Source organism: Tyto alba, unplaced genomic scaffold (assembly GCF_018691265.1).
Source record: "Tyto alba isolate M040663 unplaced genomic scaffold, T.alba_DEE_v4.0 Super-Scaffold_28, whole genome shotgun sequence".
Lineage (NCBI taxonomy): Eukaryota > Metazoa > Chordata > Aves > Strigiformes > Tytonidae > Tyto > Tyto alba.
Window position 1 is genome coordinate 1,700,626 of NW_024881302.1, and position 12,474 is coordinate 1,713,099.

A 12,474-nucleotide genomic window follows, 5' to 3' on the forward strand; every position below is an offset into this window, starting at 1 on the left:
GTATCCGCTGCCTTTGTTTTTGCCAAGCAAACAAGGCTAAGGCTGGAGAGACCTCAGCTCTACGGGGTCAGTCCCTGCACTGCTTCCCACTCCTGGCCTGGCTGTTTAGACCGAGCTGTGCAGCACTAGTCACACGTAGAGCCGCCAGCACAAGGGGACTGACCGCAGGCTTCTCTTGCTCTGCAAACAGAATAGTAGGGAGTGAGGACCCCAGGACCCCCATCCTATGGGCTTCTGTCCAGACTGGGTTGGGGGGGAACCCCTATGCACCAAAGGCAAGGAGCACCGGGCCCTGCCGCAGGGTTTGCAGTTCAAGGCCTGAAGAGTTCTGGGGCACGGTGGCACAAGTGGCCCTGCTTCAGCCAGCTTTGGATTTGGGAGGGTCTGTCAGAAGGGTTCCACCTCCCCACAGCTGTGCCAGGGCTATTTCTGCACTCAACATCAGGCCCACCTTCAAACAGTCCGCAGATGGAGTGCTCAAACATCTTTTGATGGAAGATGGATGGCTTGGGGCTGCCTGGTAACTCAGTCCAGCTTCTGATTCAGAGATGAAGTTCCCTGTAAACAGCTGAGACTTCTGACAGCCAGTCAGCTCTTCAACCATTAGGATACATTTGTCCCAATATTCAGCTGTAATCTTTAGGAGTAGTTCCCATCATGCCAGCTACAAAAGCAGCCGCCACCTGAAGGCTCTAGTACCGTCCTCATTCCTGCTCCCTGCAGGCATAGCAAGGCTGGGAACCCGTGGCACTGTTTTCAGGAAAGATGACAGCAGCCGCTCAATAATCCCTGCCTTGCACACAGAACATGTGCTTTGTTTTTAGTTTCATTAAGAGGAACTTTAAAAAAAAAAAAAAGAAAAAGGGGTGGTGGAGGTCACAGGAGGGCTGACTCGTCTCCAGCTGTCTCTCTGATGGCTGACAAGCCCTTGGCAGCTTCTGGAGAAGGGAAAACTTAACGATGAGGAAGGGAAATCCCAGATTATTTTTTGACAAAGCAAAGGAAGCTTCCTAAAAGGGTTAGTGGGAGTTTGTCTGGAGCAGCAGGCAGAGCAGGGATGTGGTTCTTCTGGTTTGTTAGCACCTCACACTGCAGGCTGCTTCCTGAACCACTCATTAATCCTCTTGCTATTTTTGCTTAGGAATATTTAGCACTCCAGGCAAGGTGGGCTGAGGCTGTCCAAGAGGAGCAAGTCTAGGTCCTAGGAGAGATTGCTCCTATTCTTAGCTGCACACCTCAGTTTGTGACACTGGGGTTTTCAAAGGCATCAGGGAGCTTCTCCATCTGACATGGCTAAATGCAATGTCCCCAGCACCTCTCGTTCCTCTGGAAAAATCCTCACTTATGCTCCGTGAGAGCTGCACAGCTGATGAAAAGGGTGCAGTGAGCACAGCACTCAGCCCACTGCATTAGTGCTGACAGCCAAGGGCTTCCTGGAACAGTGGCCCAGCACTGTGGGGTCAGCGATGTGATGGAGAGTTGCATTTGCCAAGGACACAAGGCAAATGTTCAAAGGACTTGGAAAAAAAAAACAAAAACAACAAACCAAACCACAAAAAAAAAACCAAACCCCACCGCATGTGCACATAAAACACAGCACGATCCCTGAGCAACAGAAGGAACTTTATAGGATGCTGACAATAAAGCTCTTTGCAATCTGGTGTCAAATTTATTTTAAGAAGTGTTGCAGCTCCATGCTGTCGCTGACCCCAGCCTCTGCCAGTGCCTAACTCCAGCAGCAGCAGCAATCCATTCATCCCTGGCTCAGAAGCTGGGTCTCGTAACCTGACAAAGGCTACATGCACTTACTTAATTTGAAGTCTACTACTAACATGCTTAAATCTAAACAGGAGCTCGTGGTTATGAGATGTGGCTGCAGCACTAGGGACAGGAGAAGGTCAAGGCCTCTCAGAGTTATCCATCCATTCCCTGAGGTTTGCTCTGCCGTTGCTGTTCTTGGTTTAATTGATTTAGCTGATTTAATTTCTCTTTAAGCTGCTAACCCTGAGGCCCGTCAGATCACTAAATTCCCCCCAAAGAAGTTACTCAGAAATGAGTGCTATGAATGTGAAAGCTGGATATAAAATTGGGAAGTGCTTTTCTGCAAAGATATCGGGAGACATGGGTTTGTGTGAGAAGACCCCAGTGATGTAATCCCCAGGAGCCAAGCAGCCTGTAGTGTCCGACATCCCCCTCTGCAGGTTTCAAACCTGCTCCCTGTGGTCAGAAGCCCCATCTGGAGGTGGAAGTAGGAATGGATTTTCTGGTTGTAACTGCAGGGCCAGCTGTGCTGCTGGCTGGTCCATCCAACACCCTGACCCACAGTGCCTGGCCTCAGCCCCAGACATCGCTGACAGCGGCTCTGTTCTCTCCCGAGCTCAGGAGACCCACAGCCCACTGCTCACACCAGGAGGCAGGTACGCCCTCACAAATAGGCCTGTGGGATTTGTAGCTCTTGGGCTTTGTAACCACACACCGTTTTCAAGCAGTCTGAAAACGAGTACCAGCCTAATGCCCCAGGCCAGAGGTGGCCTCTGATTTCCCACTGCACCAACATGGGAACAGCCAGGAAATGCTGAAGCTGGTCCTGCCTCCGGTGCAGACATCTGCTTCCAATATAACGCAGTGCAGGGGAACGATGAGGGCGGCAGAGATGTCCAGAGGAGCACCAGAGATCTCGCATTTGACATATCATCAGCTAAGCCAGTCAGCACAGGGGCTCCTGGCAACACCTACCATGCCATCGTCCTCATCTCGCGGGGAGTAGGTGAGTGTGCTGGAGGAGGATGGGGTCCGACGATGCTGTTTAAAAGTATTGGTCCCGTCAGCTTGAAAGGAAAAAAAAAAAGAGAGAAAGAAAGAAAGAAAACAGACAAGCATTTAGGCTCCTCAGTAACATTCGCAAACTATAGGTCAGTCTCTGTAGCTGTAAGTGTTCCTTCCTTGGAAAAGCAAAATATTAGGGATTCCCCAACTCTGCTGCATGACCTGGACATATCAGTACAGGCAGAATAATCCCGATCTCATTGCTCGCGGAAATGCATGCAGCCCTTTGAAGGTAGCTTGCTCAGAAAAGAACACAGATAATATCTTAGCAGGTCCATAGGTTAAAAATACTATTAAAAGGAAACCTTATACTCCCACGTATCTTGGTCACCAACAAAAATTGCTTCGATCAAGGGAGGTCTGGATATTCTTGTAGCACAAGGGAAGCATGCTAAATTAAATTGGAGATATTTGTATAAAGATCATATTACTTATGTAAAATTTTGAATGTAAATATTCAGGAGTCCAAAAACATCTAGAGTCCAGAGTCCTGCACAAATGTAATCCAAACATTTCCCCCAGACAGATGTTCCTTATCTAAATCAGTGTCAAGTGACACAGTTTATCTTTACCGAAGTAAGGATATTTTTATTCCAAAATGAAGCCAGACCTCTTCCTACATTCACACCACGTGTCAGGGCTCAGACTCCTCACCTGCTGGGCTTTGAGGAACAAAGCAGGAGAATTTTAAATGAGCAGGTACATGTGCACCCCCTCCTGTCTGAGCTAAAAATGGCCGTGGGGGTTTTACCAAAGTGTCCAGCATGACTCACAGTCAGGCAGAAAATGAAGAGGGGAATTTTCAGCGCTGGTAATGATTGCATGAGAAGTCACAGGGATAAGTAAGATTTGGTACTGAGCTCTGTATAAAACCCTGTTGTACTATCCTAAAGTCAGCAAGGGCCTCCCAGTGGTACTGTCAAGTCTGCCTAATGGGAGAAAATTTCTGTGCATGCTCATTTCCATCACGCCTGGTGATCAGATGCCATGATTAAATAACACTTGGGCTGCATAATATTAAAAACAGCACCTTGGCACCTGTCTGTAATGAACACGGCAATTCTCCCTACAGCTTTATCATTTGTAAAACAGCAACAACAAAAAACCTGGTAGGAATCACACATAGTGGTTTGGGGAAAAGCTCTAAACGTGAAATACACTCACCCTTTGTGATGGTTGTCACAGCAGAGTAGGCTGGCCCAAAAGTTGTTTCCATTCTTGTCTGAAATATTGACAAAATGAAGGTCAGTGTGTATCACTGCACCACAGCCCAAAGGCTTGCTACACCTTTGCTGAATTGGTGAAAAAATGTACACATATATTCCCAACTTTTATCTGTGGATATTGTGATTTTTAATAGGCAAGAAAATACCATATTTTTAACAAGTGTCTTCATTTTCTCGAAAGAAAGGACGAGAGCATAAGAAGCAGCCCTAGCCCCTATCCTCTGCCAGCCGCACCGGGCCTTACCCCGTTAGTGTTTTCAGAAGTAGTGATGTTCGTTGTGCCACTGGAGAAACGATTGTAGCGAGCGTTCTTGTTTGAGCTCATAATCTAGGCCAGCATTTGTTAGTCATGGGAAGCTTGCTCTGTGGAAGAAAGACAGAAAGAGAGCTAAATTTGTTGTATATATTTTACGAGGCTCAGGGAACACTCTCCTGTGGCATTAAGTCCCAGTATTTACCTAAACTCACATAAACCTGGATTTTCATAAGGAAGTGCAAGGACAAAGTCAGGTTCCTTCAAACGATTCCCGGATGAGTGTTCAGCATTTTCTAAAAATATGATTATCTTTTAAAGTAACTCCTCAATCACCCGAATATTGGAATACCCATAGTCATTAGTTGCTTTTACAAGTATACGACTATTTTAACAGCAGATGAGACTTCTCAGGCAACTATTCTAAGACAGCATGCCACTGGCCATGATACAGGTCAGTCTTTTTAAAATGAGTGTGTACCAGTGGTGACTGGCAGTCCCAGCAGAGCCACCCTACACAGCCTGCAACTGCCTTCCTCCCCCCAGGACTACCCACCTCCAGATGAAGGCTGAGGTGCCCCCTGAAAGCTCAGCAGCCCCACATCCTCATCAGCTGGAGTGGCAGAAAGGGAACCCCTTTCCCAGGCAGGCTCTGCAGTGATTTCTGGCACCTCCAGCCAAGCAACCCAAGCCTAAACTTCCCTGCACCCCCAGAACTTAAGGCTGCCTCGTATTCAAAAGTGCAATGAGCAGAGGCCTCATCCTGTTCTTGTGATGAACTCAGTGGGAGTTTTGCTATTTAATTTAAAAGCCCTGGGCTGTACTACTGAACACAAAAGCCAGGGCTAGATCTTAGGAGAAAGAAAAAGTCCCATGTCTGATTTAGTTATGTTTGCATTAAAGGAGCCCTTTCCAGCATGGTCTGAGCTACGGGGTCAAGGAAACCATGAAAGAAACCTTACTTCAAGTAACGTTTGTGATCCTAGATCTTACTCCCAGGTTCTGCTCAGACACAACCAGCAAAGTCTGGATCATCTCCCAGAAAGAGAAACCCTCTCCCCCTAGAAGTCAGCAGAGGGGCTCATTTATCTTCCTCCATTGTTTACACAGTCTTTTTCGAGGTTCAAGTTTGCAAAGTCAAGTATTACACAACAATAATCCGCAGAAACACATGGAGTTTGCTTTCTTTAACCTCTGTTGAAACCTGATTCTGGCTTCAGGGCACAAAATGATGCTGTTGTCCCAACGAATCTGACAAGATGCTCTCAAAATCTCTCCTTTGGAGCCAGGATACCCATAGGAAGGAGCTGCACCTCCCTCTCTGCTATCGTACAGAGATGCTTCTGGCCTGAGCAGAAGTATCCACCAGAGAAGACAAGGGTTCAGCAGGGCACTGAGCTCTCCTCCCAAGCTGCCCCTTCGTCCTTGCAGCTGAAAGGTGCTGCCTGCACTTACAGGCTGTCCCAGCCTGCCCAAGGAGACAGGGACCCAGCGCTCCAGGAATAAACTGCTCAGGAAGGATCCTGATGAAGAGACACCCTTCTGTGCAAGGTATAGTTGAGTGTTGGTACCCTCGCTGCCAGCAGCAGAGTTCAAGGGCTAAAGAGAGCTGATAGACATCTGCAGTGAGAACAGAGAGGCCAAAAATGGTTTACAAAGACACAACCAAAATCCTTTTTTGCAAGACAAGAGCCAACCACCAGCAAAGGGCTCCTCAGAAGGAAGAAACACCCTGCAGATTCCTGCAATCAATCGGCCAACACAGAGCTCCCGGTCCCTGCCGAGACGGCACCGCTCTGGCCAAGCTTTCGCACTCCTGCCACTCACATTTCCAACTTTCGGGGAGGCAAAATAAATGTCTTAAGTGTTTCTAGCAATTGGTGTTCTCTTAACTGAAGGTGACAAGTCCTAAATCTCTAAGCTCACTATAAAGGAGATCACTGTGATTTCTCCACTTTACAGGAAGGGAAACTGAGGCTTCAAGAGAGGCCTGATCACACAACACAGCTGTGACCTAGGCCTGGCTCAGGGCCTCCTTAGTCCCAGCCCAAGAGCACACCAGCTCCCCCGTGAGCCCCACTGCGAGGCTGCCTGCACACAGGGCTGGCCACGTCCTGCACTCGCATTTTAAATGCTGCAAAGGTGATGCTGGAGCTCTCCTCGGCCAGTGCTCTGCTAAGGGCCGACAGCTCAGCCACGCCTGACACAGCACATCGTGTTGCTCGCTGCAGTTCCTTCTCGCACAACTGTCAGGCAGCCAGGTTACAGCAGCAGCACAGTCCTAGGGATCACTGCTCGGCTCTAAACTCTCAGAAAAAGCTACAGTCTAAAACAACAACAACAAAAACCTACCCAAAGCCACAACAAAAAAATAAACACACAGAAACCCCAAAACCAAACCCAAGGCCATCTTAAAAATAGGGATCTGGATAATGTTTTCCACACATTTGGAAGCACTGTCCTGGCTGTTTGCAAATGCCAGATCCCTTAGGAGATGCTAAGCAGAGTTGCTGGAGTTGTCTCAAGAACAGCAGGAATGAAGTAGTGTTGTGCTGCTGCATCATGGAGACCTGCCGAGCTTAAAGCTGGGTTCCAGCAAGTGAGAAGTTTGGCATTGGCCATCAGGATCCTTTTTCTCCTTTCAGTGGTTCCTTAGAGCACAGACAAGAGGTGGAGGGGGGGGGGCGGGCAGACAAAGCTTTTGGGTAACACTGGCCATGGCCCCCTGGGATCTGAATCCCATTCAGCCTCTCACCCTCTTGCAACTTTGGGCAAGGCACTGGAGCTCTCTGCTTCCTCCCTGCACAAGCCTCTTCAGCCTACCTCTTCTGCACAGCGTATCTGACTACAAACCCTGGAGAAGAAAGAATCTTTGGATAATTGTGCAGTGTATAGCACAAAAAGGTCTCCATCTCAGTTGGTGGCTCCAGATGATGCAGTGCTCATAAATAATGTAAGGCAAGAACTTCCGTGAGTGATGACACAAACTGCCGCATTTCCTGGGATTTCACGTCTCAAGGTTGCATCATCTCATGTCTAATAACATGCATGAATCCCTAAAGTTCCCCTCCTTTATAGGTTCCCTATGTGTAACAATGCAGCTAAACTCACTAATCTCTCTTCTGAGGAGGGGATTCAGCACCCTCCTTCTCTCACGTTAGAGGGACTCACTTTCCAAGGCTATGAATTCATGATTCCTTCTTCAAAGAACCTCAGCAACAACCACCTGAACACCCTCTATCCTGCACTACTCGTAAGTCAGGAGCAGGGATGTGCTCCCACCTCACCAGCCCTGACAGCATTAAGGGAACCTTGCAGATCAAATATTCCTACTGGGTTTTAAGGCAAACAATCACTCCCAGGTGAAAAGAGAGGAAGCTCATCCTTATGGAGGACCGTGGGCTATCTGGAGACTCAGGCAAAAGTTTCACCTCCTTCTCATTTTCAGGGTATGTATTGCCTTTAAACATAGCAGATGGACACTCACAAAAAACCATGGGAAAGCACTCACTGTGGAGCACAGAGACAGGAAAAACCAAGAACAAGGACAACTAACAGTTCAAGTAGTTTCATACTATCATTAAACATAGGATCAGATGTGCAACAAACAGTGACATACAGGCACATGAGCTACTGCAATCAGTGCGTTACGGTCTGTCAGCCAAGGATGAGTGTGACCCTTTAAATAACTGCCTTTGAAACTTCTGTGCAGGCTCTCGGGGTAAGCCAGCAGGCCACAGAACTGCTTACTGCTGAGAGGCGTTAAGGAGACACATCTCCAGTTTCACCCTGTCCCAAAGCCCCACTGACACGGATGCAAAAATGCCTTCCAACTTCAACAGATCTTGGATAAATCCGAAGCGAGGAAGGGAACATGGGCTGGAATACAGGGATTTTCCACTCATTGTTTATAAGCATGTCCTGCGCTCTGCAGCTTGGCTGAGCAACCTACCTGCAAGCAGCAGCAGGGAGCCTGCTTCGAGTCTTCTCTGAACAGAAACCAGAGGAATGCGAGCAATGGAAAAAATGTTGAGTGGAGTATCAGCCAGGCTGCAGAACACTAGCCACCACATGAATATCTGATTTCAGCCCAAATCTCTGCAATCACCATATATAGGAAGCATTTCAACAGAGCAGACACCTCTCTAGAGCACTGTCTGACAGCTCCTTCACATCTCAGTCTTCCAAGAGGTACTGAGAAAGGCTTTTTCCAACTGTTATCAAAGAAGTTAAAAGGAGTCAGAAAAGAGCTGGTGTTGACATTAATATCAGCTTCCCACAGCACTTGCAAAAATCTCCGCCAGATCCCCAAGCCTTGACTTGGCAGCTGAACCCCGGCCAGCTCTGCTGTGCTGTGCTCCCAGGCCCAGAGGATGAGCATCCCTCCTGGGTGGCTGGTGTCCCTCCCTGGGGCACCCTGCACCGGCCCGGGGCAGCTCCCGTCCCTGCTCTGACCGCAGGCAGAGCTGCTCAGCCTGCGGGGTCCGAGCAGAACCACCTCCTGAGGAGATACAGACTACGACACAGTCAAGGTATCAAACATTTTGTGTTACAAAACACAGGCGCTCTGTGACCTAGAAGAAAAACCTCAGATTTAGTGGAAATCGCAGAATCCTTTGGGCTGCTAAATCCTTCTCAGAGGACCAAATACAAAGGGACTCCAGAAATCTCCTGAGCACCATCAGCAGCTCCACAGAGCAGCAGGTCAGAAGCCCTCATGCTGGAAACATTCTCCCAATTTTCCAGCCCAGAACTCTGCAGGGTCAGGTTATGATTTACAGCAAAATGGGTTGCAGAGGCAGCCTGACACCTGCAGTGAGAGGACAGGATTTGTTTGCTCTGGAAAGACAAGAACTGTTGAAAGTTGTGTGCCCCAGCAGCACAAGAGCACAGGGCTGCCCTCTAAACCAGCAAGGCATGTATGGACCCATGCATCTGGAGACCAGCATGGAAACCCAGCCTGTGATCCAGACTCTCCTTGCCTGAAGTTAATTTTATTATTATTTTTTAACATGCAACTTTAGTGGGTTTGACAGTAAAAAAAGAGGGGAAAAAAAAAATCTGCCCTGGGAAAAGGAAGCTGTGGGGACTCACTATGCACTAAATCACATGGCTGATAGTAACCAGATGCAAGGGAAGGGCTAGGTTTCAGCATTTGCACACCACAGGGATCAGCTAAGGCTTTTGAGGCTCAGCAAGAAGAAAAGCCTTAAAATTCTTCCTTTGGTAATCCAGGCAAGGAAAAACCCAACCACCAGTAGTTGCAGAGGCAGATGGGGAAAGCAGTGCTCTTTTCCCCCACTGCAGAGGCCAATGGGATCAGCAATGGAGCAGCTTTCTGCCGGCTTTTTCACACTGTTGCCAACCCATCCCTGCACCTCAGAGCAGGGAGGGGGGAATCACCTCTGGGACCAGTAGCTCAGCTCATCCTCTGGCCGTGTGGAAGATGTGGAAGAGTTTGCCCAGAAAAGGGGTCTGGTGGGACCAGCATGGGTGCAAGGGTCTGCACTCCTCTCAGCCCCCAGAGCGCGCACACACACACACACACACACACACTCACCCCTGGCTATTCCAAATACTCAGCAAATGATCCTTACAACCAGACTCAAGATCAAGGCCAAAGCTTTGAGGGGGGACGCAGCATGAGGAGAAGGGACGGCAGAGCATCCCCACCCCTCACGAACATCACGTAACCTGCCCGGTCCTGCTTAGGAACCAGTTCCTAATGCCATAACCCCACCGCTGCAGGCACAGTGGCACTGCTGGGGTTTGTGCTCCGGCCGCTCTCCTGGGAGGGACACGGGATCCCACAGGTGAAACGTGGCAGCGCTGGGGAGCGGCTGGCAGACACGATGCCCCACGCTGCACGGCATCTCTTTGCCAAGAAATCTGCAAGCGTCTCCGCCTTATGCAATCAACAGCCCACAAAGCTCAGCGACATGTCCTACATCTGCTTTGTTCTTCTTTTCTCTCCCACCCCCCCCCCCCCCCCGCCGCCCTCTCAGTTCATTGAAGCTGTCTCTAAGGTTATTCACCCTTGAGGAAACTGCTGGGCTGGCAAAATCATACACAGCAGGAGTGTTTGCTGGAGAGCGAGGCCGACGCATGCAGCTGGCCTCGTGAGAAAGGCAGGCATGGGGTTATCCTGCTCTGGCTGGGAACAGCCTGCATGTGACGTGAATTTCCTTATTTCATAGCCTGGGTATTTACAGCGTAACACACAAGCTTCTGTTCCTCTTACAAAACCACAGCCAGAACAAGAAGGTTACACATCCTTGAGAGTATTGGCACATCACTGGGGAAATACTCTTACGGATGCTGAAGCGCACCGTGCTGCTCCAAGAGCCCAGCTCAATGGGACAAGGGCAAGGCAAGCAGGCGCCGAGAGCAGGGGCTGTAGCCCCTTTCTCGGCTGCATGGCAAGCTCTCACACATCCTGGGCTCTTCTGGGGGAGGTGCAGGGCTAGTAAATCAAGTCCAGTTTGAGCAGGCTCCGTCCACCTTGGCCTTCTGCAGTACCAAGGTGTTGCCCACGCTTTCTGCAAACTGCTTCTCAGTGGCCCACAGCAACCTGCAAGGGAATGTCTCAGACCAAAGCACAAATGCAACAAGATTCATGAGCTCAAAAGCCAACTCTTCTACAGAGACAACCATAGGACAGTCACGCTGGCTTTCCTGGTCAGTGCTTCTGGTGGAAATAGCACTCGTAAGTGCTTGCAAACTGTGTTAACAGGACTTAAAGAACGCGGTGACGAGGACTATCAGCATCTGGTCTGAGTTGTAAAGCACAGACTGTAAGAATGTGCGTGAGCTACAGCAGATCTCTCGGGGCAGCCACTGGACAGGAGGGTGGAGCTCAATGTTCACCCCTCAGGTTAGAGAGGACTATGCAAGGGTTCCCCCAAGAACCACTGCTGAATAAGCTTTTTCAAGGTCATAGGTGGGGATGTTGAATAAAGAGTAAACAGGGAAACTGCCAGGTTTGTACATGACATTAAGCTCTTTTGAGTAGGCAAATACCATGTTGATGGCGAGAAACTCAAGAAGAACCTCACAAAACTGAGGAGGCAAAAAAAACTGCAGATGAGCTTTTATGGAGACAAATGTCAAGCGATGCATCTAGGGAAAAATAACGAAAGCAGGCCTATGTGATGCTCAGCTCTGATTTGGCAGCTACAACTCAGGAAAGAGATGCTGAAGCCTCTGTGGACAATTAGCTGCAATTCTCAGCCCAGAGGACAGCAGCAGACAAGCAAGCCAACGAAATGCTGAGCAGCATCACAAAAGCTGTGGAGAACAACCGCGAGGATGTCATCTGGGTGCTACATAAAACCTCGATGTATTTGTCTCCTGAGTGCTGCAGCACTTCTACTCTTTGCTGCAGAAGAAGGCCCGCATAATTAGAGAAACTTCAGGGAATGACAAATGAAATGATCAATGGGATGTAGTCCCTGATGCAACTACTCTGAGCGGTGGGAAAATACGAGGCAAACGGATGGTAGAAAGTGGTCAGGTTCATGTGCTCTCCATCAATAGCATCCATTTTCATAACTGCTGAAGACAGAACTGGGGCTAGGCAGAGCAATGCTCTGACCTGGCAGGGCATTTCTTACACTCTTCGGGTGACCCCTCGAAGGCCACGCACACAGAACGAGACGTGCAGTCAGTGCTAGAAGAACATAAAACGTGAACAGAAGTTCAGCTTTACTGACAGAGCACGGCACTTCTCTCTGGTGGGGCTTTGGATCTGTGCAACAGAAAGTGTCTTGTTATTGTTTACAAGTTTTTGCATTGCTCTTCAAAGACACAGTAACTTTTCTGAGCTACTTAAAGTGAGACCATAATTGTACTGAGCTGTCATCAATAAAAATAAAAGTGACGTTTTTAATTGCTGCTACTTTTACCAGCGCTTCAATCGACTGCAGAGCTGAGAGAGCACATTCAACAGCTGTTTGAACACTGTCATTCTTTTGTGCCAATGCACTTCAGAAAGGGAAATAATTTTCTATTAGGTGCTTTTTCTAAAGGGTAATGAGTCCTTGGGATAGAAAAACTTTTTGCAATGCTTCAGGTTTTAACATGAAGTAACTTTTAAATGTGCCTGTAACCAGATCAAAAGTGATTGCTCTGGTAGAACAAAGCATCTCATTTTTCCCAAAAACCTAAAAT

General features: G+C 48.6%; 1 protein-coding gene across 3 annotated transcripts in view; it reads right to left on the reverse strand.

The window, feature by feature from the left end:
- Positions 1-12,474, reverse strand: part of TRAF7 (TNF receptor associated factor 7) — a 47,327-nt gene that overhangs the window by 28,818 nt on the left and 6,035 nt on the right. For all 3 annotated transcript variants that reach the window (XM_042798301.1, XM_042798302.1, XM_042798300.1), the window contains exons 2-4: positions 4,297-4,415; positions 3,991-4,048; positions 2,737-2,828 (exon numbers count right to left, since the gene is read on the reverse strand). In XM_042798301.1, the coding sequence (XP_042654235.1) occupies positions 2,737-2,828; positions 3,991-4,048; positions 4,297-4,377 (231 nt within the window). In that variant the 5' untranslated portion in view covers positions 4,378-4,415. The remainder of the gene's footprint in view (positions 1-2,736; positions 2,829-3,990; positions 4,049-4,296; positions 4,416-12,474) is intronic.